This window comes from Numenius arquata, chromosome 15 (genome assembly GCF_964106895.1).
Source record: "Numenius arquata chromosome 15, bNumArq3.hap1.1, whole genome shotgun sequence".
In the NCBI taxonomy this organism is placed as follows: Eukaryota; Metazoa; Chordata; class Aves; order Charadriiformes; family Scolopacidae; genus Numenius; species Numenius arquata.
The window spans coordinates 15110610-15137663 of record NC_133590.1 but is presented as its reverse complement, the minus strand read 5'-3'; the positions used below and the strand labels follow the sequence as shown (position 1 = coordinate 15137663).

The following is a 27054-nucleotide window of genomic DNA, read 5'->3' as shown; positions in this document are numbered from 1 at the left end:
AATCTCTTCTCTTTTCTCTCACGTGATGAGGTGCGTCATGTCAAACTACAATTTTCATTACAAGTTATATGATGCTTTTTTTAGGTAGCTGTGAGAAAAAAAAAAAAAAAAAAAGACGCCAGGAATCGTACCATTGGCAGAAAATAGATTAACTTCAAGGTGACAGGGAAGAAAAAGGCAAATTACGGTCTCATTTGCAGAGCAATTCCCCTGGCCGCAGGAGAGTTTCAATGATTTGAGCTACAAAAATTTGAGCTGAGTCACCGAAAACTAAATAGAATTGAATGTGATTGCTTAGAAAGGAACTACAGGCTATCCACTGCCGCTCCTAGCCTCTGTTATTCAGAATTTTTTAGGGTGTGGGTGCTCAGTTCATTTCAATTTAGTTCTCTCAAGTCTGCCAAAGGAGAACCACTGAGCAGCACCTGAAAATCTATTCCCTTGAAGTTAGGACTAAGAAAAATTTCAGTTCTTAAACACACATATTTTAAATATATTTCACAGGGGACAAGAGGCACAGCTTTTTTTACCTCAGTTTGTTAAAAAATATCCTTGGACTATAAATACTTGGACTCTGCTCTTTGTATGCAACTAAACAGAACTATTGGATTAATAAACCTGTAGGGATGGATGAGTCCGATGAAGTTTACCCGTACTGCTCTGGTTAAAATTTAACTGAAGCACTGGAGAGAAACTGAGAGGCAGGTCTCTTGATTCTTCTTTCTTTAGAAGGGCTGGAAAGCTTCCCTTTGCTCTTCAGTGCTTAAATTGTATACTGGCTGATTACCATGATGTTACATACATATATGAAGCATATAAATTAGTTGTGAATAAAATGCATAAATTCTTAAAAGCAACATCATCAGAAGCGTCATTTAAGTCCTATAGAATTTGGAAAAAAATGCGTAAGACCATCTCATGTAGAAGATCAGTTGTACGTTAGAAATAAAATAAATTGATTCCAAATGCGATCACTGCTTTAAAGTTTTGAATCAAGAAATCGTAACACTAGAACAATTACAGCACAGTGTCACTGCCTTACTGGTATTTTCTCCCCCCAAGAAATTCTGTGCCATTTCAAATTCATAAAACTTTAATCTCTCAATGCCTTTAGAGGACAAATAAGCTCCGGGATGATAGCTCAACAGGTTTATTTAGCAGCACTTTTAAAACAGCCTGCTTTCTAAAGGTTAATTAAAAAAAAACCTCTGGATGATCCAGAAGCATGGGTTCAGTATAACATGGGAAAATGGCATTATAATTGATAGAAATAAAAGCTAATGGAATATCTTCTACTTTATCCTGACATATATTTAGCCACTGCATGAAAATATATGGAATTTAATTAAGAATTACAGCTCTTCCTTAGCAAATAATCTATTGAGATTAGGTAGAACCTCCTTACTCTCCCAAAAGCCAAGATCAACCCAATCTTTTCACAAAGAGCAAAGTGGGAATTTGAATAGAAAAGGAACATTTTATTAATCTTTACTGTAACAAACTAGATACAGATTTAGCAAAAAATTCTTTCCGGCCTGGTTATCAGCCTTTCAAGTGAAAAAGCAAGAACAGGCCAGGAAATTTTGTCAAGGAGTGAAAACTCTGTTAGACAGCGGTAAAGTGAGTGGGGAGCCCCGGCCCCGCAGGCGTCAGGCCGTAGGAGGTGTCTCCAGAGCCGTGATCTGAAGAGCTCTGGGTCGACAAGGCAATCATAAATCACCCACCGATGATTCCTCCCGGCCTGTGCCAGGCTGGTTTGGTCGTAGCTACGGCAACACCTCTTCTCCCGACCAAAGTTCAATTATTTTACATGTTTATTACCACCGCCATTTGCTTAAAGTTTACCGGGGTAACTTTGTGCTCGCAGAGAGAGCAGGTCGCAGGGAGCGAGGAGGAGGAAACAACCTCATGCTAAGCGGGACCAAAGAGAAGAAAATTACCCTGAAGTGGTGGAATATCTCTGTGGGACAAAATGCCGTCCAGAAAAAAAACAGGCATGTTTGCATCCGCTTTTTTGACCTGTGTTTGCTCTTTCGTGATGATTTGCGTCGTTCTGGCCACCCAGCACTGGATAAGTAGTGAGGTTGACTTTTCTGGGACCAACTCCACCATGAGGGTGAGCCTCACCTACGGACTTTTCAGTGGCACCTGCGAACAGTTCAACACGGGACTTCTGGTTCTAGGAAAGAATTTCCAAGGTGAGTGGTGTCGCCCCTGGGAGCGGGTGGCGTCTTCTTGCTCACGCAGGTGATGGACGCAGGAGCCGCGGCTCGTTCTTGTATTCGCCTGGGACAATAATAAGTGAGAAGAAAAATATGTGTAAATCAGTCTGGGGATTTAAGTGGTGTAAAATAAAACCCTCCCAAAAGCACAGAAATGCTGCAGCATTCTTGCCAAAAGCAACTTCTCTTTACCTGTGATCTTATCCTATGCCTTGGAACAAGGGAAAAATACAGAATAGGATCTTTATGTAAAATTGGTTTTAATTTTCAGAAGCTTTCAGCGAGGAACAGAGAAGCAACATTCAGTTACCATTTTGTTAAAGGATTACAAAGCTAATTCATATTCCAGGATTTTTTTTTTAAATTTCATTGTGTTAAATTAATTGTTTGATTTAAAATATTTTGTCACCTACTATCAAATTAACATCATTTTTATAGAAGAAGGTTTTATGAGGCTGCTGAAGGGAGAAGAACCAAACACGTAAATCAGTAATTTAGATATATAGAGTGTTTATACCTGTGCTGGACCTACACTTTAGTGACAGTATTCCTTTTATTTCTTCCTTTAAAAGCACACCATTCCATTTTTAAGTGCTATTACCAAACTTAACCATTTGATTAGTATTTTCAAACCTTATGCTTGCTCATGTCTTTTTTTTTTTTTTTATGCTAGACTGCGTAATACAGATTACAACATAGTTTGTCATCTTTTATAAGGCCTTTCTTCCCCCACCCAACGCACAGTTTACAGGTGACTCCTTGTCATCATGACTTTCCAAAAAAACTCTGAAACAAGGTTATTAGAATAACATTTCAGCAAACATCCAGTAGATTCAAATTAAACTGTACTGTGTGTTGATATGAAACAGTTATATACAATAGATCTTACTTTTTGTGCATCTGCAGTCCTTGGCATTTACCCTCAATGGCAAAATTATTACAGGAGAAAAAAGAATAAAAATAGTTAAATAATTAAGGACAGAAAAAATGAGAGACTAAGGAAGAGGGATGCTAGATGAGAATAAAACAAAGTTTAAAAATAAGGGGAACAGCAGAAGGGGTTTTACCTAGAGCAACCTTGGAGAAAGTTAAGACAAGCATGAAAAATCCTGGTATAAGAAGCAAAACATGAGAAAAAGCAAAAACAGAAACAAGAAATTATGCATACCAAGTGTGAACCACAGACTCAATACTGTTTTCATACTGTTCAGCAAAGATTTACTTAACTTTATGGAAAAGTAGCTCTACTGATGTGAAGAAAATCATTCACAAAGCCCAAAGGTGGATAAGCCTGAAAGCCGTTGCAAGGATCAAGGATTTGCACTGATTTTATGTACGTTTCTGTCTCACCAAGTTCAAAGCAGTAGCGCTGATATACACGTGCGAAAGTGAAAAAAGCCATTTAAAAGAAAACTAATTAAAATTTGGAAGAGTAGGAGTAGGTCAAACAATTTGGAAACCTGAGATGTACTTTAAAATTTTTTTTTTTTTTTGGTAGGCTGTAGTAAGATGTCCCATCTCAGAGAAGCCACCAAGGCAGAGCATGGCCAACCTAAGGTGTTGGTTCCCGGTGTTTCCCATCTCCGAGCTCTTTCCCACCTGTATTTAGTACAGAAATTGTATCTGTACAATCAGGCGCCCAAATTACCCCAGTGGCAAAGCTGTATCACGCAAGCCACTTCACATTATAACAATTATATTGGCACGAAAAAGCTGAACACAGCAGCGTTCCTGCAAAGCATAGAGTATACATTGAGCACGTGACATCATAAATACAAAATCACGAGTCATTCAAGACAGTTCATTGACAGCCATATCAGAATAATCAAAGTAATTTTTAGAAGAGTAAATATGCATTTATAAAAATAGCTTATACGCGACGGCATCTCCCCGTGCCAGTTGGCTCAAGCCCCAAACCTCGTGCCGTGCGGGCAGACTTGCTGATTTTAATCGGGCTCCGCGTGAAACCAGGAGTCAACCCATGGAGGGGATGCTCTCTGGCAGGAATTTGGGGCATGTGTCTTGCCTTTTGTCTGCACAGCAGCTAACACAACCCAATCCCAGGGCCTGGGCACTACCCATGTATAGATTTTAATTACAATTAATGAGAAGCACTCACAGAACACTTGCATCAGCAAAGGATTTCCGTTCTTTACACGGTCTACATGCGTTTCGTTGGTGGTGGCAATTTCCCCTCCACCAGATTTAGGTTTTGTGCTTATCGCTTACAAAATATCATCTCAATTGTCACATTTAAGCCATTTGGGGATGAACAAAATGAGGGAGCCTCAAGAGTTGCTGGTTGCCTTCAGCAGCTGCTGAAAGAAAGTCATACTTTATGAATAATCTAAATATGGATTTGCCCACCTCCCTCACCAGTTCAGTTGAGCATATATCCAAGATGAAAGGAACTGATTTTAAATTAATTCTTAGGCTCTATACAAGGCATGATTGTCACCTTTTATATTAAGTATGATTCTGTACATTCTTGAAATAGAAGAAATACTTCGCAGATCTGCATACATACTATTTTTAAATTCAAATAATCAGGTCCTCCTAAGACGGTAGATGTCTTTTGTTTGACAATATCCCTAAGTAAATGGATTGCCTGTGCGAGGGAGAAACAAAGCGCTGTGGTCTCTCCACTCTAACACTTCAGGCACCAGTAAGAAGAGTTATAAGCATCCTTTTAAATCACAGCGTGATCTGTCGCTCAGCAAGTACGGCCTGGCTGGGGGTCTCTGCTGCGCACCCTGAGTGCGTTTCTCAAACGGCATTGGCATATTTGGGTGTGAGTCGAGGAGAATGGTAATCATGAAAGAGTAAACCAAAGACGATAGCTTGGGGATGCGGAGTGCTTGTTAGCCATAACCCAGGTTGGCTTCTATTAATAGCCATAGAAAAGTAGATGCTCGACAGCCTTTACAAAGACCATAACTTATTATTTTGAAAACCACAACATTAAAAGAAATTTCAGAGTGTAAAAATGATAGACAAAGGAATATGTTTTTTGCAAGTGTACAGTGCGTGAACTGCCCAGTCGGGGTTGCCTCTTTAACAGACTGCCATGAACGACCTTAATAGAGCGATAAATCAATACGGCTACTTCAGAGGCTCTAGGGATGAGCAGAATGATCTGGCAGAATGTAAAATTATTAAATGGCTTGAGTCCTTCGAGTCTTCATTAGCTGTTTTAATGATTTGCCTTAGAAAGGAACCACCTATAAGTATAATAGTCTGTAAAAGAGCTTGTTTACAGCTTTGCCTGTTTCCAAGTCAAACATAAAAATTGTGAGCAAGGTGTGGGAAGAGGCACTCCCAGAGAGTCCGGTGAAGCCAGGATTTATCTGGCTGCTGGCAACCAGCAAGGCCAGCAGCACATGAGGAAGTCATTGAAATTTGCTGTAGCAGAGAGGAATCGATTAACTTTCCCACTTTTAAAATACACAACAAATGCTTGAAAATTGCTGGAACTTCAATAAAGTTATCATCAGTTTTCAGGTGTGTGATGGGATCTCCTGAAAAGTAGAAAGTTAGGCTGAGCTCTACTTGGGGTTTTTGTTGATTTCTTTTTTTATAAATGAACAATTCATTATGCGTCATAAGTGATAGTAGACCTTGTAAAAGCTGCCAGATAAGCAAGCTTAGAAAAAACCTCCAGCCTCCCAGCTACATGTTGTCATTCACACTCAGGTCAGTAAAAGCTCAGGAAATTCTATCCCACCGTAAAAGACTTAAAGATGAAAAAAAAATGAAGATACAGAAAATTAAGGAGAGACCTGACAAAGGCAAACCCCTCTGCTTTCGTTCTGGAATTAGGTTATTTTACACCGATGCAGAGGTTATCTCCAGCTGTGGGTTACTATCAATCCCATTCAATTGGCTTGTAGATTCCTTCCGTTTGCACAGACTACTTTATTTAGAAAAAAAATCTGCTGCCACAAAACCAGCATTTTACTTAAAACCTTTAGTTTTGTGCTCTTGTGGGCGTGCTTACAGCAGGTAGGATCTGACAAAACTACATCCCCTGAACTGCGGATCACTGCCAGAGACAAACAAGATCAATCAGAGGGTGCAATAGCTGTAGCCACTCGATGCTGGAGATGTTCAATGTTCTGAGTGACAAAATTAAGCGAGGCTGCCAGAGGGAAATGACACAAACCTCTCTGATTTGGCTCCAAACTCATTTCCTGAACTAGGCAATGCCCAAGCAGTAAGGCTGCTTCAGCACGAGGGCATGGTCCAGCCCGTGGTGTGCTCAGCTCTATTTATTGAGTGATGTTTTCTGAATACCCATCTTTCCTATTTTTTTAGAATTGCTTAAATTTGCATCTATTTCCATAATGCATCCTTACCTGCCATTTCCTCAAACAGAAGTTAACTTCTACCAGGAATATTATATAAATTGAGAGAGAAGCTCTCCTTTTAATTTATTTCCAATAGCTCTTCTTTTTATGAATGTTTATTTTCTTCTTATGGGGTTTTTACTATTTCTTGTTGGTATTTTTATGGCTATAGTTTCTCCAATTTATGCACTAACTGAATACTCTGCCGTAATGGCTTTGTATTAAAAGCAGCACAGAAAGGAAGTTTTCCTGCAGATGTCTGTCTACCACAACACCCATTTGAATAGAGCTTGAAAACATTGTTGTCTTATTTGTTATAGGGTAAGGCAGCCACAGGCACATTATAGTTGCCTTTTCGATCTTTAAATTGAAAGACTAAGAGTAAAATATTTCCCAGCTCTATTTCCCAGGCAGCTATAACTGCAATTACACTTTGAGTATATTGCTTTCACATTTGTGTCTCTTATTGTCAGCAACATATCAAATGACTGGAAGGATTTAGGCAAAACCAATAAAATTGATTACAGTCCTGGAGGGGTTGACTATATGTGCCCAGTATCTATAGCCAGCCATGCACGCGCCTACAGAGACCACATCAGGCAAGGATCTAAGAGTATCAACTCCAGTAAACTGAAGCAAAAAGGAGAGGTGCCAGGATGCTTGATGTTAAGATGTACGATTCCTTGACGTGTGATCTCAGGAGTGGAGACAGGAGCCTCAGGACAGGGCTGAGCCAGCAGCTGGGAGCCCATGTTCTCCATTTGCCGAGCCCAGGGCCACCAGCCATTAACACCAAGCACAGGCCCTTGGGAGGCACCACACCTCACGTGCCCAGTCCTCCTGGTGAAAACAAAGCAAGAGTTGCTCATTTCTTTTAAAAGAAGAGAGCAAGTACTGTCTCCATCATTTATTTTTTCCTGCAGGATGTGGCAAGAGACAGATTTACTCAGGGTATGAACGCCACCACCTCAATGGCCAACCATGCCCTGAATGTCCACGAGTGACCATGCTCAGTTATGTTTGTCCTACAAATGCACCTGACCCTTTCAGGCTAACAGCTTCACTGGACTTTTAGATGCTGTTCCCTTTGTCAGATTTATTTCATATGTGGGGGAATGCTACTATATTAAAAGGAAATAATCTACAATTGGAGCCAAGTTTTAAATCGGGTATCTGTAGAAGCTGGAAACATCTCAGGAACGATAAGCAGAGGAACACCTAGTTTTCTGATCTTATTTAGGCATCAGATTTCTGTCTGACCTTGTAAAGAGGAAAGATTTACAGAAATATTAAGGAAAAGAAGTTTACTACCCAACCCAATGCCTGGGAAGTTTGTGTGCCTGCAGGATTAGCGGACATGCACTTATTTCAGGCTAATGTGCCTTCATCCCAGTTTGGATTTGGGTTCAGGTACTGTGTCCAAACCTTCTACATCTTGATCCTTACAGATCAGCCAAATCTCTGATTATTAGCTTTCAATTCCAACCATGTCAGTAAGTGATAAGGTCATTGAACCCACCAGACCATGCTGATCATCAACGCTGAGCCACTGTATTTCAGTTGCAGATATCCTGAACAACGCCAAGGCAAAAAGCACCGTCACAGCAACTATCGTGATTCTGGTCCTCAGTTTACTGGTTTCCCTTCTGAGTTCTGGATTTACCTGCACTAATGCCGTCAGTAATCCCTACCAGACGTTCCTGGGACCTATCGGAGTCTATACCTGGAATTCCTTATGCGGTGAGTAACGAGTCCCGTGCTGACACATTTTTGCACACCATATGAATGAATACTGTATTCTCATCTATTCCAAGATTAAGAAATCTATATCTAGAAAAGGAAACACTTGGAAAAGTATTCTGGTTTTGGTTTTTAACTGTGTCTGCTGAAATACCTGAAAACTATCTTTTAAGTTTTATCTTTTAAACTTTACTTACTATCTTTTAAACTTTACTACAGTAAAATAGTATTATTGACTTGAAGTGGCACCAGTAATCAGTAGGAGTCTGGATTCACTGGCAGCAAAAATGGAAATGAAAAAGCCCCAACAGGTGTAGCATCATTTCATGCTACAATGAAATGATGCTACAATGAGAAGAACAGAGTTAATGGGCAAATACAGAGGGAAAATGTGAAGTATGCACTGGACGTGACTATAGTGCAATTTGTAAACTCTCTAAGATCTTATGTCATTATTTTATGGTATTTGTAGCATATTTGTTGCTGAGTTACCTACATACCAAACTAGGCCTCTAAGGTCTAATCTATAGGATGGACTCTAGCTTCATTTCTGAAAAATGTGTTGAATTGAATACATCCACAACAGCATTGACATGGCGGGTAGCAGCTAGGGTACCTGTACAGTTAGGGTAACTGTAGATGCCTTGAAACACAATAAAAGTGAGCAAAAATCTAGGTTAGACAATTATTCAACTTTTGACACAAGCAGATAAGTCTCATACATGAGAAAGTTGTTCATTTCATGAGCCCAGCACCCAGCCAGAACCTACAAGCTTTGACCTGAAATGAGAGGACCATGGCCAAAATAAATATTAGTGAGAAAGTAAACCCTCATGTTGACTGAGGATTGTGGTTACTTTTTACAGTCCTGTAAGTGCTATGACCTGGAAGTCTATTTTGCCGTGGGCATATTTTTATGAAAAATCATGCATCGTTTGATGTGTATCTTGAAGGTTCCTAATTCTGCTACCAGATGGCCTGAAAGCCCAGTGTCCTCCTGCAAAAACCTGAACCTGTTTCAGAGGGAACATGTGTAGGACGGTGTACCCAGAGGGAAAGAATAGAAATATTTTCACTAATGTTCAGAGATTATGCCTCCATTAGCACTATGAAAGTGAAGATGTAGAAGTATTACTTAGCTAAATGTCAAAGTAACCGAACTCCACTTATATTCAGAAGGAATTTAGGAAATAGATAGAGATCAAATATGACATCTCATTTTGGCTCACCACAGAGTCATTGAATAATTCGGGTTGGAAAGAACATGAGGTCTCTAAGTCTGAGCTCTTGAACAAAGCTGGGGCAACCCTGAATGCAGACCAGGAGTTTATCCAGCTGTGATCCTGCACACCCGATGAATTTGGGCTCACATCAAATAGTCAAATCACCAAAGGGGTAAATATATTCTACTCATCAGCAGTAAATTCAGTAAAAAAAAAAATCCAAAACGAAAAACATTTTATGGTCTTATCTAAAAATAGTCAGTGAGAATCCATTACATTTAGCAGAAGATATAGTTGCCAATGTCAAAACATCCATCAGATACTATTAGATGGCAAGAAAATTCTTTAAATGCCCTCATATTTCACCAATGGAAAAATATTACGTTAATCTTTGTCCAGGTATTCCAACTTATTTAAGTAGACTATTTACAAGTAGCTACATAAGTAGTACTACAGCTTCACCTCTAACATTTGCATTTAAATCTTCTAGGAATCTTCGTACTTATAGCCATGATACTTTTTCCTGTGAACATAGAAGAAAATGGCCTGTCTGTAGAATTGGCCCATGGATGTTTTTCTGCTCTGCAGACACATGTCAAATCCAAGCACACTTATGGATATTCATATTGGATCATGCTGCTCATCATTTTTCTGAACATTGCTTCTATCATCATCATATATTTCTATGACCATGCAAGATATTCTAAGAAGAAGGAACAGGAAAGACCCATTGAAAATGCACCAAAAGATGTCATTTTGTTTTAAGGATACCACTGAAGAGAAAAATGACTGTTTAATACGGACAATCATGGCTGATCATTTCCGAATTGAAGCTGTGTGTATAGTTCAATTAGTAAAATACCCTATTTTGTCTTCAAAGCAATTTGATTTTATCTTTATCTTAGGTCTTAATGTAATACTTATAAGTTTCCATTGGTAAACGTGCTGCCTAAACACCTCCCGAGTAGATATGGCCTGAAGTGCGTGATGCCATCACCATCCTGTAGGAATGGACCTCATGCACCTTAGGGCTCTGCTCTTCACCAGAAGGATCACTGTGAAAACACACTCCTAGAAGGGTTCCTCCTCTCCATACCATCACCTTTTCCAAGACGGAATGCCGCCCTTTTGCCCACACAGTGCAGAGGGGCTGGTTCCCACCTCCCACTTTCTGGATTTTCCGGACCATGGGACAGACCCATGGTGGTCACCCCGCAGGTGGCTTTCCGCAGGGGTGCACCAACATCAGCATCTATGAATGTGTTTCTGCTTCGCCCTTTGGGTCCAAATGAGAAGATCAGAGACATTGTTTTGTTGGTGTATGTAATTTGGGATCTCAAGGGGCAGAAATAGCGCAAACACCAGGAGCGCTGGGGACAATGAGAAATGGTCATTAAGGTACCGGTGCTTTGTTTTGTCCTGCACTTCTTACTGCTGTCCCTTCTCTGCTTAGGGATCTTCTCCCACAAGTCCCTATGGCACTGCCCTGGTGTCCAGGGGCAGGTTTGCAGGCTCCTGTCCATCAACAGGAGCGTGAGCACTTGGAAAAACTCACTTGCGGTCGGTCACCTTCACATCAAGCCTCCCGACAGCAGGAGCACTGACCCTTGTCCAGGCTTCCATCCATGGCTGGGGTGGAGACAGGGCAGCACGAGGATGGGCCATGGCCAACACGAGGCAGCAGAGGAGCCCAGTACCTGTCAGTTATTAATCTGTAGAAATATCAGCAAATGCTCTTCCAGGCTATTTATAGACCCTTGATTACTGTTGACAGCAACGGGCAAAGCTGCACCTTGAGCAGGTGTGGCCATCACTTTCCCACCTGCTGCGCCAGACTTTGCCCACACACAAGTGCCACAGAGCAGGTTCTCTTAGCGGTGATTTACGGTCAGGACCACCCCTCTGCCCGGTTTAATTAGTATTTAATACACACGCGAAGACACGCCACTGTAGAGCTGCACAGAAGTGGGAAGCTCCCTTCCTGTCCCCCCTCCAGGGGAAAGCACAGATGGATGTGACCTTGGCACAGATGCCATCGTGCAAAATCATCCTTAAGTGCCCATGCCCCGGGAGAAGTGCACTGTGCAAAACGGCGGTCAGCAGCTTCTGCTCCCTTGCGCCTTGCCTCTGCACCCAGGAGAGCAATTTTTTTATTGCCTCGTTTTCCTTTACAATATGATTTTCAGAGTCATGCTTGGTAGCTGCCCTATGACATAAGAGACGCTCGTAGAGGGGGAAAAAAAAAGAAAGCATTTCTGAAGAGGGCACCAGAAGACACAAGAGGCAACTTCTTACTCTTTATGTCAAAAAATAAAGTTCAGGATTAAAGCGCCTTTATGCAGCTGTGCTCTTTTAAAGGAATCAAAGCAGAGGGATTTCCATCCTGCTTCAGCATTTGACTAAGAGTGTGGTGAGGGCCGAGTAGGGGGAAAAAAAAAATAAAACTAAAAGAGGGTTTCTAAGACTGGAGGGGTGGCACATGTCAACAAAATAAGAGATGTTATCTGCTCGCGGCTGCTGACGAGAACCATGCCTAGAACGGCTTTCCCGCGCTGTAAACATTGCCGTTAAACCGTCAGATCCCGGGAGCGGGGCTGGCGGGGAGCCAAGCACTCGCCAGCTCTGCTTTGGCTGCAAAAATTTTCACATAGTTTCAGCAGGCATCTGTCACTGTGGTACCCGGCCAGCATCCATCACACGATATGATTACACTTATACCAGGCACTCGCTCGCAGAGAAATAAAGTCGTCGTAATAGAATAAGTCCAGAGGAGAGGGGCCTCCTGCTTTGAAAAGCAGTGGCTCACCATCGCTCGGGCATTTCTATTGCACTGAAGTGCTAATTGCCACAGAAGAGTCAGAACACCCCCCCACACACACATTCCTGCTTTTGTGTGCCTGTTTGAACCACCTGGCGCTGTTAAAAATCAGTCTGGAAGTCTCAAGGGACCTCATGGTCGCCTGCTGACACGTACGGTGTGAAGCAGCGGAGACACGTGTCTCTGGAAAGTCACTGGGTAGCAGGAGCTCACCTGTGTCAGTGGGAACTACAGAACAAAATCATTACAAAACTAAAAAAATCGAATTTAAATAGTAGTTAAAGTCATAGGTGGCTAACAAGGCTACCTTGATAGTCTTAGTCTGAGTGTTTTATTTCAAATTAAAGACAACGTTTTCCTTCTCAAGCTCAAAATGATCCCCTCTGCCCTATGCTACAATACTTTCTGCTTTGAGCATCCTGGTCCAGTGGGAGGCCTTTGGCAGGGGAGTTGGAACTAGATAATCTTTAAGGTAACCGCTTGGATTTGGAAGGTCCTGCTCCAAGTTAAATTACAAACTATGGAAGCTCTGGGATTACCCGTCTCCTGAGGAGAGAGCAGACTCCCCAGGAGCCATCCAGGACAGGGCTGGCCCTGGCGGGCAAATACTTGGGATGTACAGAGAGGAAGGTAAAGAGTTCAGGTATCCATTTGCTGAACGAAAAAACTCTAAGAAGGGATTGTGCATCTGAGTTACAGCCACTTCCACCAGAGGAAGGAAAAAAAAAGAGAAAGAAAAAACAAGAAAGGATGCAACATAATCCAACCTTGTATTTAGCTTTTAGGATATCAAAAAGGAATTGGTCTGGCTCTTGCCTACCAGACAGCCTTTGAAACGAATGGAGCTGTGTTCAGTACACTTATCCTCTTAATGAGGACAAATTCTGGCAGTTTGCCCTCAGGTAAAAAGGAAAAAAAGCTTGCACTGTCAGCTTGATGCACTCTTGAAAGAAAAATCAAGCTCCCATCTTATCTAAACCTGGGGTAATTTTACACATTCATCACTTGCCAGTAGTTGAAGCGCGTTGCTTTTCACCAGGAGCTGTGTCTGATCAGGTCAAGGGAGGGATCCAGGCTGAAACCAGCCGAAAGGTGAATGCTCCCCCCTCCAGCAGCTGAGGTCCCAGCTCCGAGCTCACTGGAGCAGGATGTGTGAGAAGCTCCCTTGGGCCTCAGGTTTGAAAGTGGGTAGGAAACACAGAAAACAGCTGAGGTCCTGCCCTAGCACCCACTGCACCCCCTCAGGGGAGATCAGAGCCCCGCAGCTGGGTGTCCCCAGCACCCCAGGGACAGAGCAGAGGGATTAGTTCTGCCTGATCCACATTCTCCGTTTGCAACACGCTTGGGAACACCATGACTCCCTGCCAGGATTTGGGCAGTTGGAGAGGAACAAGAGGAGGATTGTCCAGCAGCTCCTCTCTGCTCCTCACCCCCTCTGATGGGCATAAAAATGGCTTTTTTCCTTCTTTTTCTCCCCAAGGAAAAACCCAAGGCAGTCCCTCCTTCCCAATCCACACTGACATATCCATACTGGTTGCTCTGACTAAAGTTAGATGCTTGGATGCTGCTACTAAAGTGATCACAATAGCAATATCTAACAGATTTTAAAATAATGATATACAGCATTATTGGGCAATACATTCCCACCTCAGAAGCTCTGCTTCCTATTTATGCAAGATCTGTTTCAGCTTTATGGTTTGCTCAAAAAGTTTCACACTGGATGAAAGTTACACCAAATTCAACAACTGCAGAAATGCTGAATAAAAGGCAGCTTTTCCTTTGAAAACACAGAAGATCCTCAATGCCTGGTAAATTATCAGTTACCTTGATGTTTAGCAGCAGCTGAAAACATTTAATAAGACATATTGCAAACCTCACAGCAGGCAAATGCAATAATTTTTGATGTAGGCACATCTACTTGACAGCACGGCAGAAGCTAGTTAACTTCACAATTATAGAAAAAAGAGCCAGCACAGCTTTGCCGTTACCCACAGGCAAAGAGACTCAGTCAATAAAACCAATCCCTGTCCCCCAGGAGCTATTCTGCTAAAGAGTCATCCGGCTCCTGCTATTTAAAAATCTCTGCTGGTAGGAGAACTGCCAGAATTAACAATCGATGTTCTAAATCAAGCACAGTATCGCCGACACAGTAATGATTTTTTATTATAGGAGTATCAGAGAATTAAAAAAAAAAAAAAAATTACTCTTACAGCCTTGTGGCATGTTGGGGTGATGGATGAAAGGGATCACCATGGGACAGTATGGCAGTGTCCCCCCACCCCATAACGTCAGCTTTTGTCCCATTGACTGGGTCCAAAAGAACAAGATTGCAGCTTTTTCTCCGAGTGTCCTCTCGTTAAGTAGGACAGCTACCCAAATGCAAGGCAGCTCAAGGAGTTTTGGTGTGAAAACCTCCAGGAGAGCTTTAGACTGACACACACGAGCCTTTTATTCTCATGAAAGCCGACATACTGCCAGCACGTTTGAAAGGTGCCGGTCAACAGTCCCGTCCCTTCCCTTCCCTTCCCTTCCCTCTCTCGCCCATTCAAACCTTTGCTTAAAAACTGTGACTTAGCTTTCAAAAAGTCTCATTCACCCTTCTCAAGAGCGGGCACAAGCTGGTAGTCACATTTCAGGGATCATCTCATCGCTCTCCTGTCTACTAATTTATCTTTTAAAAGGGATCTAGGTAAGAATTGCGGTGGCATTCCATGGGGATCTCTTTAAAGCTAACTTTTGGCGAGGATATTGTGGTACCTCCTCATATTATCCCTGCAAAGCGGTTCTCTGGGGGGGCAGCTCCCCCGGAGAAAGCCAGGAGCAAGGATCTGGCATGAGCATGGTGTCTTGGCTGAGTAATAGGGATGGAGACCTTTTCAAAGAGATCAAAGTATCACAACTTAGTTCAAAGGAAAAAATTCTGCTTATAAAACAGAGCCCAAACAGGCAGCGAGGCAGAGACCTTCCTGCTCTCTGCAGAATACAGTGAATAAGAACACCTACAGCTCTTCTGCCCCCAGGGACGGAGCAGCAGGCACCCTGACACCACTGGGCAAGTTGTTTAACACCAAGGGCAACGGCTCTGCACAGGTGCCACAGGCTTTTTGATAGTTCACAGCCTGGTGGTCTTTTTTTTTCTTCTTTATTTCTTTTAATAAAGCAGCTGCAAATCCTTGCACATTGAAGAGATGACTCAACACACCATTCTAGGTGACAGGATACTGGTGGTGGTGACAGGTATTTCTATAGGCAATCCTGAGGCACCCGGTTATCTCGGGGCAATGAACTCCAGGCACGATGGGCTTCTGCTGCTGGAGGAGACCAAGATACCTGCATTGGTCAAACCACATCAAAATGACCACTTAAAAGAGAAGGAACTCAAAACCACGGAAAACAAAGCCCCCAAAAACATCATTCCCTGCAATAATTCAGGACAGTTCAGTCAAGCAGCCGGGGTCTCCTCCTGTACTTTGCAGGAGACCTTTGCTAGAAAATAAGGGGAATCCTCTCAGCTGCTCGTAAACCACTTTCCTCCTGGCTGTTCGCCTGGGGAACCATCAGAGGGCAGCAGCCTCCTTCCTAGGCTGCTCTACCAGCCTTTTTTTCCTTTTCTGTTTCGTTTTCCTCTGAAGGGGAGAGTGAAAAAGAGAGGAGGGAAGAGAAACAACTGTCTTAACTGCACATGCAAAGGCAATACTATATTTCACCTCCTTCTCCAAGACACACAAAAAAAAAAACAACCCAAAGAAAAAACATTACCCAAACTGCACATTAATTTTAGGTGCTCTAATTGGCACCCTAAATCTGTGGACAACCTGAGAGCGAGCACAAGGGGTACAGCATAGAGTAGTGGGTTGCTTATACATGACCACTGTAGAAGGCTTCTTGGCTACTTCTCAATATTAGAAGACACAAGTTACCAAAACAGCCAAAAAAGCCAGAGACATTTGAGTCTAGAAGATGCTCAAAACCACTTAACCAGAGCTGCCAGTGCAAATTCTGCAGAACTACGAAAGCTATTGATTAATAATGTTTAAAAATACAGACTCAAAGAGAAAATGGGATTTTATACAGCCCCAGTCTTCAGAGTAAAGGGTAAAAATACTTTGTTCTGCAAAGGTTACCAAGACAACATTCACTTACATTTCTTGATCAAAAGAGTATGAGCAAGAATGGCATCCCAAATAAGAATAAAGCAGTATCACTCAAAATTATTTTCCAAACTTTATTATCTCCCAGATGTAGGAAAGAGAAAATACATCCATGACCACGGGTGGGTGGTTTGTCCCATTCTTCATCTAAGACTTTAAAGAAAAGGGTGCTCCCTCAGAAGCCAAACCCAGATAAGCCCTCTTCCCCTGTCGAAGGCTGGAACATTTAAACTGATCGCCAACTACATACGTAATGAAAGCGGGTTTTTCAGATTCAGATAAGCTCTGATAGAAAACTATTTGTCATAGAGGGGAAAGAAATATTCTGGAATGAATATTGACATTTTTCAGACTCCAGATTTCTGTATGATGAAAGAAACAGATCAAGAAAAAATCCTAGGAAAATACGGGGTGATGGTGGAGATTAATGGCACTCTTTAAGAAATTTTTTCATCTAGTTCTACATACTAAAGCCTCAGAATAAGCATCAGACATATTAAAGTGAATATCAGTATACTCAGATTTAAGCTTCTAGGGCAAAGAGCAATTCTTAAAGTCATCAGAGCAGAAGGCGGCTGTGTGTAATTAAAAGTGAACATCATTCAGCAATAAATGCCAGTGTAGGAAGATACAGGCGCACAGTGGAGTTGTGTTACTCTGCCATTTGTATGCATTTTCCAGTGCTGAAGTAATCTTTTCTGGTGAAGAAACACCCGCTTTTCTTAGAAAGAGATTAGAAAAAAAATACGAAAGTTTAAGTTCCAGTGTTTTAGAAATTTTCTGAAACTATCCCAACCCAAGCGATTATTGGTTGGAAACATCACCAGCCCTTATCTTCTGTTCTCTGTTTCGGGTTTGCTGGTGATCAAAAAGTAAAAGTCAAATCATTTTCCGTGTTTCCAAAGTTTATGACTAGTTCCAAGATTCATCTGATAGGTTTTCCTTAATTATTTATGATGTATGTATATAATTTTGATGTTATACATCATTTAAAGAAATAAATTACCCTAAAACACATTATTTAAAGGAAATTTTTCACAACTACTTTGATAGATTTAAAGAAGGTGGTTTAACCTCCGTTACATTTAAGTTGTCCCCATTTAAAGAAAATTCTAAAATAAAAAACCCCCACCCATTAAGCTCTAAAAAAAATAAATTAAATCTTCCTGTGATTTCCCAGGTGTTCTCTGAAGATGTGAGTGGTCTCTGTAGATCATTGCTCCTGCAGCAAAGTGCCCTGTGTCATGACAGCTTCTCCAGAGGGACCTTTCACTATGTTGGAGGATCCTGCAGTGGTGACTCAATTAACTCAGGGTTATTTAGTCTGTTTCCATGTATGTTATTACATGTAAGGATCAGATTCATCTCTCATTACTGCCAGCTGCCAAATGGGACTATTTGAGAAGAAAAGTGTCATTCCATGTAGAGAAACTGAAGTGATGGAAAATGCTTACAGATTTTTGCAGAATAGGGCAATGCATCAACGCACTGGTGCTTGGCCCGTCTACAGCCCCGAGGAAGCTGTCAACACTAATAAAGCCACAGAAAGATGGATGATATCCTAATTATAGGAACTTCAAAGAAAGTCACTAATTACTAATAAAACTACAGCTTTATTTCCTAAGGACTTGGGGGTTCAGCCTAGACATTGCCTTCATCTGCCCATGCTCTAAGTACGTACAGCATTTCTGGTCTCTGTGCTGAGTCTGAGGATTTCATATATGAGATGTCATGGCAAGAATTAAAAAAAAGCATTTCATGTAAACTGCTAAGAAATCATGGGTTCATATTCAGTCACCCAAAGAAAATTAGCAAATCTAGTGAATTCTTTCATTGCACGATTGCCAATTGCTTCAGCAGAAACTGTTTTAACAGTGACTTTTGGCAGCAATTTCCCAGCCAGAAGATACTATAGATGGGAAAAGTCAATCTTCAAAGAAAAGAAGCAACAGGACAGTAGTGTCACATGGCAAATGTGGAACTATATGATGTACACTACAAAAAGTGTTTCCTAAAATGGTACCTAGCCATCCTTACAAGTTTACATTTAGAGACGCTCTGCAGAGGTGGGAAACTAGGGTTTACAATATTAAATAAAAAGCCCTGATATTTCTATCGTTCAGATGCTGTTGCTCTCACCCCCTGGGCAGGGAGGCAGGACCAGAGGCATCCAAGGGACATGGGGCTTGCTGGGGTGGAGCCTTCACACCAGTATTTTAAGAGGATGTTTTACCAGCAAGCTGGGAGTAAGAATTAAACTGTGTTCAGTTTTGGTCCCTGCTATACAAAAAAAACCAAACCTGTGGACAGGCTGGAGGGGGTCCAGAAGGGCCACCAAGATGATCCAAGGACTGGGAAGCCTGCCATATGAGGAGAGGCTGAGAGAACTGAGTTTGTTCAGCCTTGAGAAAAGAAGGTGTAGGGGAGACCTTATCACCATGTTCCTGTATCTAAAGAGTGGCCTCAAAGAAAATGGAGACCCCCTTTTTACAAGGGGTCACATGGAAAAGACGAGGGTTAATTGGTACAAGTTACTCCTGGGGAGATTCCAATTGGACACGAGGACAATTTTTCCCCCAATGAGAACAATCAGTCCTTGGAATAATCTCCCCAGGGAAGCAGTGGATTCCCCAACACCGGACACTCTTAAGATTCAGCTGGACAGGGTGCTGGGCCGTCTTGTCTAGATTGCACTTTTGCCAAGGAAGGTTGGACCAGATGATCCTTAAGGTCCCTTTCAACCCATTATGCTACAATTCTGTGATTTTAAGAACAAACCCATGTTTTTATCAGATTTAATAGTCTGTGGGAAGGAAACAACAGCACAAGAAACTAAATGAAGAGGGTCATGCTTTATACTGCAGGTTGTGTGTTATCTTTGATGCTACTACCCAATTCTCAACCAGCCAAAGGAAAACAGACCAGGAACCACACTGAAGTATGCACAGGAATAAACCTGCTGCTGGCTGTGGGTGTCCGTAAAGTTTGAGCAGCTTGACAAAGTACAGGTCTCAAGTAGCAGTTTCTAATTTATAAAGAAGGTTTCTCAGCCCATAAATTGCCATTTTTACCAGCATGGCATGTTCCCTGCAATATAGCTGTAGAGGTGGACGAGAAGAGAACTGACAACCCATATTCATCCATCTTCATTTGTCTTTCATGAATATGAGAAGATAAGTAGGGCCCCCATTTCCCAGCACCAGCCTTCGCTCTCTGATACCATCTTGGCAGTTACTTATCACTGTCTCTCCCTTTACTCTGCTTCCCTCAGTCCTGGCCTTATAAGTTGAAACACGCTCAAGTGACCACAGCATCTAGATTTTGCAGAAAAAGATTGTTTTATTTTTCCAACAGTTCACTGGAAATGAAACTTTGCACGGGAGAGAAAACACCACAAAGGGGTATCATTCAAAACAACACTTAAATGGACACATCAGTTGTTTTAAATGCTATTTGCAGTCAGCTCTGTTACAAATATCACAGTGTTCCCTGCAGATCGAAACTGTTGCACAGTATATTGGATTTTAATAGCACCTCTAGGTTTAATATGAGATAATGAAATATGCTCACAGATGTCAAAGTATCCTGCAAGCGAGCATTCAAATTATTTTGCTGCAGCCAGAGGGTGACTATTTCTAATCTGGAAATAATTTCCATTATTGAAACCAAAGAAAAAGAAGGCTACCGAAAAGGATCAGTACCTTCTGGTTAATTCTGGGGTGACTATTCAGACATCTTTTATGAAATCCAAGTTGAAAATACTTTGGGGCAGCATATTGCTAAGTAGCACAGCTATCACGGGTAAGGCTGATAGGAAACTATGAGATCGAAGAGTATCAAAGTCCTTCATCAGAGGGGTGCAGCAGGTAAATAAACTCAGGTACAAGAAAGCTGAACAGGGCATCTTCTGGTTTTTCTCAAAGTGTTTTTTAAAGGAGAGTCAGGGAACAGGGCATTGACCTTTTCTGCAGATAATACTCTTCATCTCTCTTTAGATAAAAAGAGAATGTCATCATCTATTCCAAGAAATGTTCCCTGGCATGGACTTGCAAGAATAAACCCCAGAGTTTTATTTCATCATTTATACTGATTTATTACATATGTCCAAAATAATTTAAAGAGCAAATTTTTCTCCAGGAAGGTAGCAAGTGCCAGCCATGCACTTACAAGGATGCAGAAACCCTCTTCTTTCACATATACACTGTTATCCAGCAATTCTGAAAAGCAAAGCCATCTTGTGCATAGACAAACATACACAAAGGATGTGCACTGTTGTCCAAGATGAATTTCAAGACTAAACATGTTCATCTGAAAGGCATAAAGCATCATGAAGGATTTAGTCTGCGAGATTTTCCTTTCTTGTCAACCTGAAGCAGCTGTAGCTGTTTGTTAGCATTCGTAAAGACTAAGAGCACTCTCATTGTCATCTGTGGAACAGCTTGAAGCCCAAGGATGGTTTTATTTCCCCAGGTTGAAAGAAAAGAAGATCCTTCTGATCTAATAGTGTAGTGGAACTGATTTAATTATGGCTGGAAACCCCCCACACTTTCAACATTTATGAGTTAGTTTTCATAGCACACGAAACGAAGACATGCATAAATAAATGTGGGATGTATCTATGACTGTGCTCAAACGTGCTCAGATGGAGCAGGAAGGGCTGCTTTTGTCCAGGGGCAGCATGGCAGGGTCTCCTCCTCCCCCAACAGCAGGTGCTTCCCTGATCAATGATGGGGAATTTGCCTGCAGGGGTGCTGCCTCCTCCAAATCCTTTTTAGAGGAAGATATTGAAGCTGGTACATTCCTTCATAGAAATGGCAGACAAGTCTTATGTTGAAAGTCTAACAAATAAAAGGACTCAATTTGTCAGTGTCAGGAGGGGGCAGTGATTTTTTTTTTTTTCCTTCAAGCAGTAAAAACCTCCCTGCACCTAATGGTGCCAGACAGTGAGATGTGATCAGATGGAAAGAGTCTCAATCAATTACAAGATCCATTATTTTTTGAAAAAAAAAAAAAAAGTGGTTTTAGGCTAAGATATGGGAAATATACTATCAGTAATATTATAGGCAGTATTAACTATTTTCAACAGGTTTATGAAGTAGTAAGTAATGTACAACAAGTTAGTGTACAACTCCAACAAAAAAGTTTGATTTTAATTTTGTTTTTCCCAGAATTCCAAACTAAAGTCTTATAAGCCTTACATCATGTTTATTCTGCCTAACACAATGGTTTTTTTGTTTTATTTCCCACATATCTAGCTCCTCTGCAAATCTAAACACTTGGACTTCTATTCTGAAATTCTTAATTCTGACACCATTCTTAAAAAAAAATAATGGAGGAGAGCAATAACCATGCCAACTAAGGGGATATTCAGATATACTGGGGAGGAAGGGTTTAGACATCTAGTCCAGAAGTGCTGGTGTTCATTCATCTTTGGTTTTGAAGACACCCAGAAACCTGGAGTTTTGTCTTCATAAGATCCAGACCTGTCCTCCATCTGAAGGAAACCCAGTTTTGTGTCCCTCCTCTCTCACAGCTATGTGCTCTGTCTTCCTCTAAGGCCTCTGAGGAAGAATTAATTGAGGTTTTCCCAGCCAGAAAGGGAGATGACACAAGACATCCCCTTTGCCGCATGCTAGCCATGTGTCCCATGGTGGTGGAGCACTCGTGGGCCTGGTGGTGCTTTCCATAGCAGGCAGGAGGAGAAAGTTTTAATCCCTTCAGCAAGAAGCAACAATTAAACCTAACACAGGTCCACCACTTCTCGGGAAAGAGACCGGCTTCTCACCTCCTGAAAGGATGAACCAATTCCTGCTGGTTTGGCCTCATTTCAAGCAGCATGTGGAAGCATTGCTGGGTTTCGATCTCACCTCAAGCTGGGAGCTCAACGTGCCTGCAGGCACCACCTGAAGTCCTGGGGTAATACTCATCCCTGTCCTCAGGGCTTTGGGGCTGGGTTGTTTCAAAGCCCACACTGAGGATGCTGGGTCCATGGGGAGGTTCAGTGTTCAACAAGGGTTTCTGTGCCCCGCTGGAGGTTGGGGAGCATTTGATCAGATCACAAGCCAGGGCCTCACAACCTGCCTTTTATTTTACATTCCAGTGAACTGAAGAGCACTCGGGTTTCTGGAGCGAATCGTGGAAACTGAACAGTTGGCTTTTACAAGCCCGTTGTTGCATTTTATGCCACTTTTTACGGTTCCTATGAACGAGCATGGAGAAATAAGGAGAACTCCAGCTGATTTTCCCATCCTGGATGCCTTGTTAAGAGATATCAAATCTACCTCAGCTTTATTATAAAATTGACTCCGATTAGTTTTTCTTGAGTGCACAGATAAGTGTTACAAACAAAAACCGCACACAATTTATCAGCTCAGCTGTCAGCTGAAGTGAGGAGCAAAACCCAAATGGTTCATATCAAACAACAGAATATTAAAGGCGCTCGGGAAGACACTTGGTACTGTTAGAAAAACCTCACTAAATATCCAAGGCACCTTGGCCATAACCCCCAGAGGAACTGAATGCCTCTGAAAATCATCCACATAATTTTAAGGGGTTAAAAGGGCTCTCACATTGACCCCAAGAGCCACAGTCCACTTTGGAGCAGCTCTTCAAGGAGCGGACTCATCCTAGGGTGGTATAATGAAGCAGTATCACCTGGGTCAGCATCCTTGTATGTTGAAGGCTTCAGAATACTTATGCCTAGATTTTGTGAAAACAGTCTCCAGTGTTTTTAAAAATATATAATAAAGAATTTACCAGTGGGCATGTGATTCAGGTAAGCACTAAAGAACTCTGAAACAAGAGTGCTTAAAGTACTGCTCTTTAGCGCCTACGGGAACCTCCCATGAACACAATGGTGTGAAATGAAGAATAAAGAAATAGCAAAAGGTCACCGAGGTCTGGGGAAGGGGTGAAAGAGCACAGGAAATTATGAAAGGGAGTAGAAGCATGGAGGGATGCCATAAGGTCAAGGCTTGAGGAGCACTGCAGCAAGCGCTGCCCAGCAGAGCACTGCCTGCAAACACTGGATTAAGTATTTTAACTATGCACTGCCAGAGGCTGTCACAAGGATTTGAAGTTTCATTAACCCACAGGCTGTATTTTTCTTTAGAAGTCTTTCTTGCTACACTACCCCAAACTCTCCAGTCAGTCTGAACTCAAAATAAGTCCACAACGAAACCGCGGTCTGATGGGAAAGCAAAGCTTTTCTGCAAGTAATGCAAAGCTGTATTTTGTGCAGGCAGCTGCAGCCCTGTTGTTGCCCTAGTTAACAGGAGACTATATGTATATATATGTATGTATTAACAGTGCTTACATGTAGAAAAACAAACTCCCTTTTCCCACTACCCCAGGATACAGCCTCCCTTCTCATAATGCTCCATCACACCTCAAGTTGCTTTACACCAGAATGAGGAAAAAAAGAAACCCAAACATGAATTAAATCAAATAATGTTATTGAAGACTCAATCCCTCTCTAGGACCTTTCCATTCAAGGGTTTCAATACCTGTTTGCTCTCAGAGAGAGCTCCTGGCTTGCACAGATGAATTCTTTGAGTTACAATTTTCCAGCCATCTACATTTCTCAACTGCTTTATAAAAGTATTCAGGCTTTGCAGTTTTGAGTTTGGCTGTGGCCTTTCTTTAATTTCTCCACGGTAAATCAATTAAAATACACACTGTTTCAGTGTCCTGTCATAGGCTTTTGCATTATCACTGTCAGATACAGGCAAACCAACCTTCAAGTCCTAAACCAGAACTATGTTAGAAAACCAGCCCCAAAGTCCAGGCTGCAGAGCTCAGGTCTGTTAATGGCTTTTTTCTAGAGTTCAAAAAAACCTATCAACCCACAAATAAGTAGAAATACTATGACTGGGACATGGACATGTCTAAGTATGTAGTTTGAGGTATTATCTGTTACTCAGCCTTGGGCCTAGACCTTTGTTTTGTTTGTTCAGTTAACACACTGGCTTGATTTTCTGTACTTAATACCTTTGCTTGGAGTTAGAGCCAAATCTCTGCAAACACAAACTTCATTAATAAAAATAACTTGAAAAAATCTACGTACTGCTCAAGAAATCTTCTTAGTCCACAAGCACTTTCCTCAGCAAGCAGATTCAAATGACTTAATCCAGGTACACAAATGGCTCATTTCAAATCCAGCGGGATTTACACTGTGTGTAAACCATGCAAGGTGCCTGCAGTCTGTAAATAAAACTCAAAGCAGAAATCTCACGTCCTTATTTTGTGGTTTTCTCCAGGCAGGAGAGGAACTCGAGTCAATACTTTTATTTTTTGTTAATCTCCAGGAGTGGTCTGAGTATTGATGCATTTAATTTCTACAAGCAAAGTGAGGTAGGGACATACAGGAATGGAAAACTTCCAAAAGCCGTAACTGAATTCCAGTCATTTGAAGTTTTAACATTAGTGTTGTTGTCACTAAGATGCTTCTGGATGTCTTTTTTCCAATGGAAAAAATGGCCCCACTGCAAACCCTTTAGAAAACAAGCAAGCTATAGTTGTGTGTCCTAAATCTCTCCAACTGCACAGATTTAAGGTACAATTACAAATATTTGGTAATTAGCAGGAGCAGCAACAGTTAATGCATGTTATATACAGAACAGGGGTGGGAGAACTGCTTTATAGGTGTGGGGTTGTTTTTTCTAACCAAACCATTTCTGAAGCTCTCTCAAAGTATTTATTTTAAAGACTCCAAGATATGCAACGCGTGCTGTAGGAAGTTATTGCAGCAAAAACCTGCTGCGATTATGCACGAGTGATGAGGAGTGAAGAACAGCCTGGCCCGTGGTGCTCCAGCACTGGGGGTCACACACCAAGCGAGAGACAACACACATTTGTGCCTTCCAGAAACTGATGAAGACAAATATCTTATTTCGCCATAAAGAGCAACGTACAACAAACAAAACTCACTGGTGTTTGGTTAATAGCATCTCAATGAAAAGAAAGACTGAGCACATCAGGAGAGGGCGAGTCTCATTTATGATCAGCTTAATTAGACCAAACTGCTAGGTTACAACTATTGTGGGGAAAATTAATACTTTCTCTTATTCCAACATTTTGCTAATCTGAAAAAATGGGAACAAATAAAAAAGTTACGAAAAAACAAGACATGGAGAGAGCGCGTGAGCTCAGCTGTGTGAAGGAATAGTGTTAAAAATAGTAGATTTCTAAACAGATAAGGGTTTTCCTCTGACCTCTAGTGACCCCATCAAGGTACTAATTACTAGACTGCTAATACTCTTAAATCAAAAAAGTGTTAATTCAGCCTGGCAAAGGATTACATAGTCAGGAAAAGGACTGAGGGGAGAAAAATATGCCACTGTGCTTCTGTTTACAATATTGATTCATTTGCAAATGGACTTAAGTTATTAAACCAGGTGTCAAACAACTTTCCTTTGTAAGTTTCACAACTTGAACTGCAACCCAGAACTGACCACCCTGACTACCGAGTCCCTGCGCTGGAAGGAAACAGGACCATAAAGCTACTCAATGCCAAGCTCTAGTGTGGAGCTTCCTATCCTACAATATACAATCCTTCCAGATAAGGATTTCCGAGTGCAACCGTAGGACAAAAACTGCTTTTTGGCCTAACACAAGAAAGCAAGTCAAGACATTTGTGCCACAAAACTGAAAAGATCATAAAAGAATTTATGGACCAGCAATACTGTGTGTTAACTTCTCTCTGTGTGTGCTGGTAGGCCAGAGGGGATCAAGGCTTAGACCTTCACGCTGTTCATACCATTATTTTCTCAGGAGAAGCAAAGTCCAACAGAGATGCTGAGATGCCTGTACTGGTCCTAGAGAGAGACACAGCTATTGCCATGGTGGGAGGAGGTAGCAAAATCTTTTATTTTTGCCCTGTGACCCCAACCTGCAAATGGAAAAGGAAGAGCTGGGAAAGGGATGGTGAGGCTCCATCATGGCCATCATCAACAAGCCATTGACATAGACAAGACACTAACCAAGCCAGGCAGTTCCTGCTGCGGGTCTGATGTCCTGTTTGCACCTGGAGAGACAAGAGCACACCAAAGAATGACACCTCAAGAAGCTGGGAATAGTTATCTTTGACAGTTTTGAGTGTAGAAGTTCAAGTTGGGTGGGAAAATTGAGTCCTTTTACTGTGAAGCAGGAGACAGGTCAGGCCCACAGTAAAAATGTTTAAGCGAAGGACTACCGGAGCTCATAGCGTTAGAAATTATCAGGCATTAGATATTTATTATTAGAAACAATCTGTTAGATTAGAAGTTTCCAGGCCTTAATCCACAAATACAACCTGCAGATATTAACTGCAAGGACAGGGAGGATTGCAGGTCCCCAGCAGGAAGGAGGGGACAGCAGCACAGATACGCTTTGCTTAAAGAGAAAACAATTTATCCACAACATCTTCTTAGAGTTACTCTCTTTGGCTTTGTGGATGAGGGTGCTGCCTCTCCTTGGATGACCTCCAAATGACAGTTAAAAAATAAAAAAAAAAAAAAAAGAAGAGTTTCATTGTAGTAGCAGTTTGACTGATAACCTCTCCTCCGTTTCTCTGAG

The 27054-nt window shown here is 41.7% G+C and overlaps 1 protein-coding gene across 1 annotated transcript; it reads left to right on the top strand.

Annotated features, from left to right (window-relative positions):
* Nucleotides 1-1972: 1972 nt before the first annotated feature.
* On the top strand, nt 1973-10296 carry CLRN3 (clarin 3). Its single transcript, XM_074159120.1, has 3 exons — nt 1973-2198; nt 8129-8308; nt 10022-10296. The coding sequence occupies exons 1-3, from the start codon at nt 1973-1975 to the stop codon at nt 10294-10296; spliced, it is 681 nt and encodes a 226-aa protein (XP_074015221.1).
* Nucleotides 10297-27054: the final 16758 nt, after the last annotated feature.

Bases quoted from the DNA above. Each gene is read 5' to 3' on its own strand.
- CLRN3 (XM_074159120.1), top strand. From the start codon at position 1,973: ATGCCGTCCAGAAAAAAAACAGGCATGTTTGCATCCGCTTTTTTGACC. The intron at 2,199-8,128 runs GTGAGTGGTGTC...ACTGTATTTCAG, and splicing joins TCTAGGAAAGAATTTCCAAG to TTGCAGATATCCTGAACAAC. The intron at 8,309-10,021 runs GTGAGTAACGAG...TAAATCTTCTAG, and splicing joins TACCTGGAATTCCTTATGCG to GAATCTTCGTACTTATAGCC.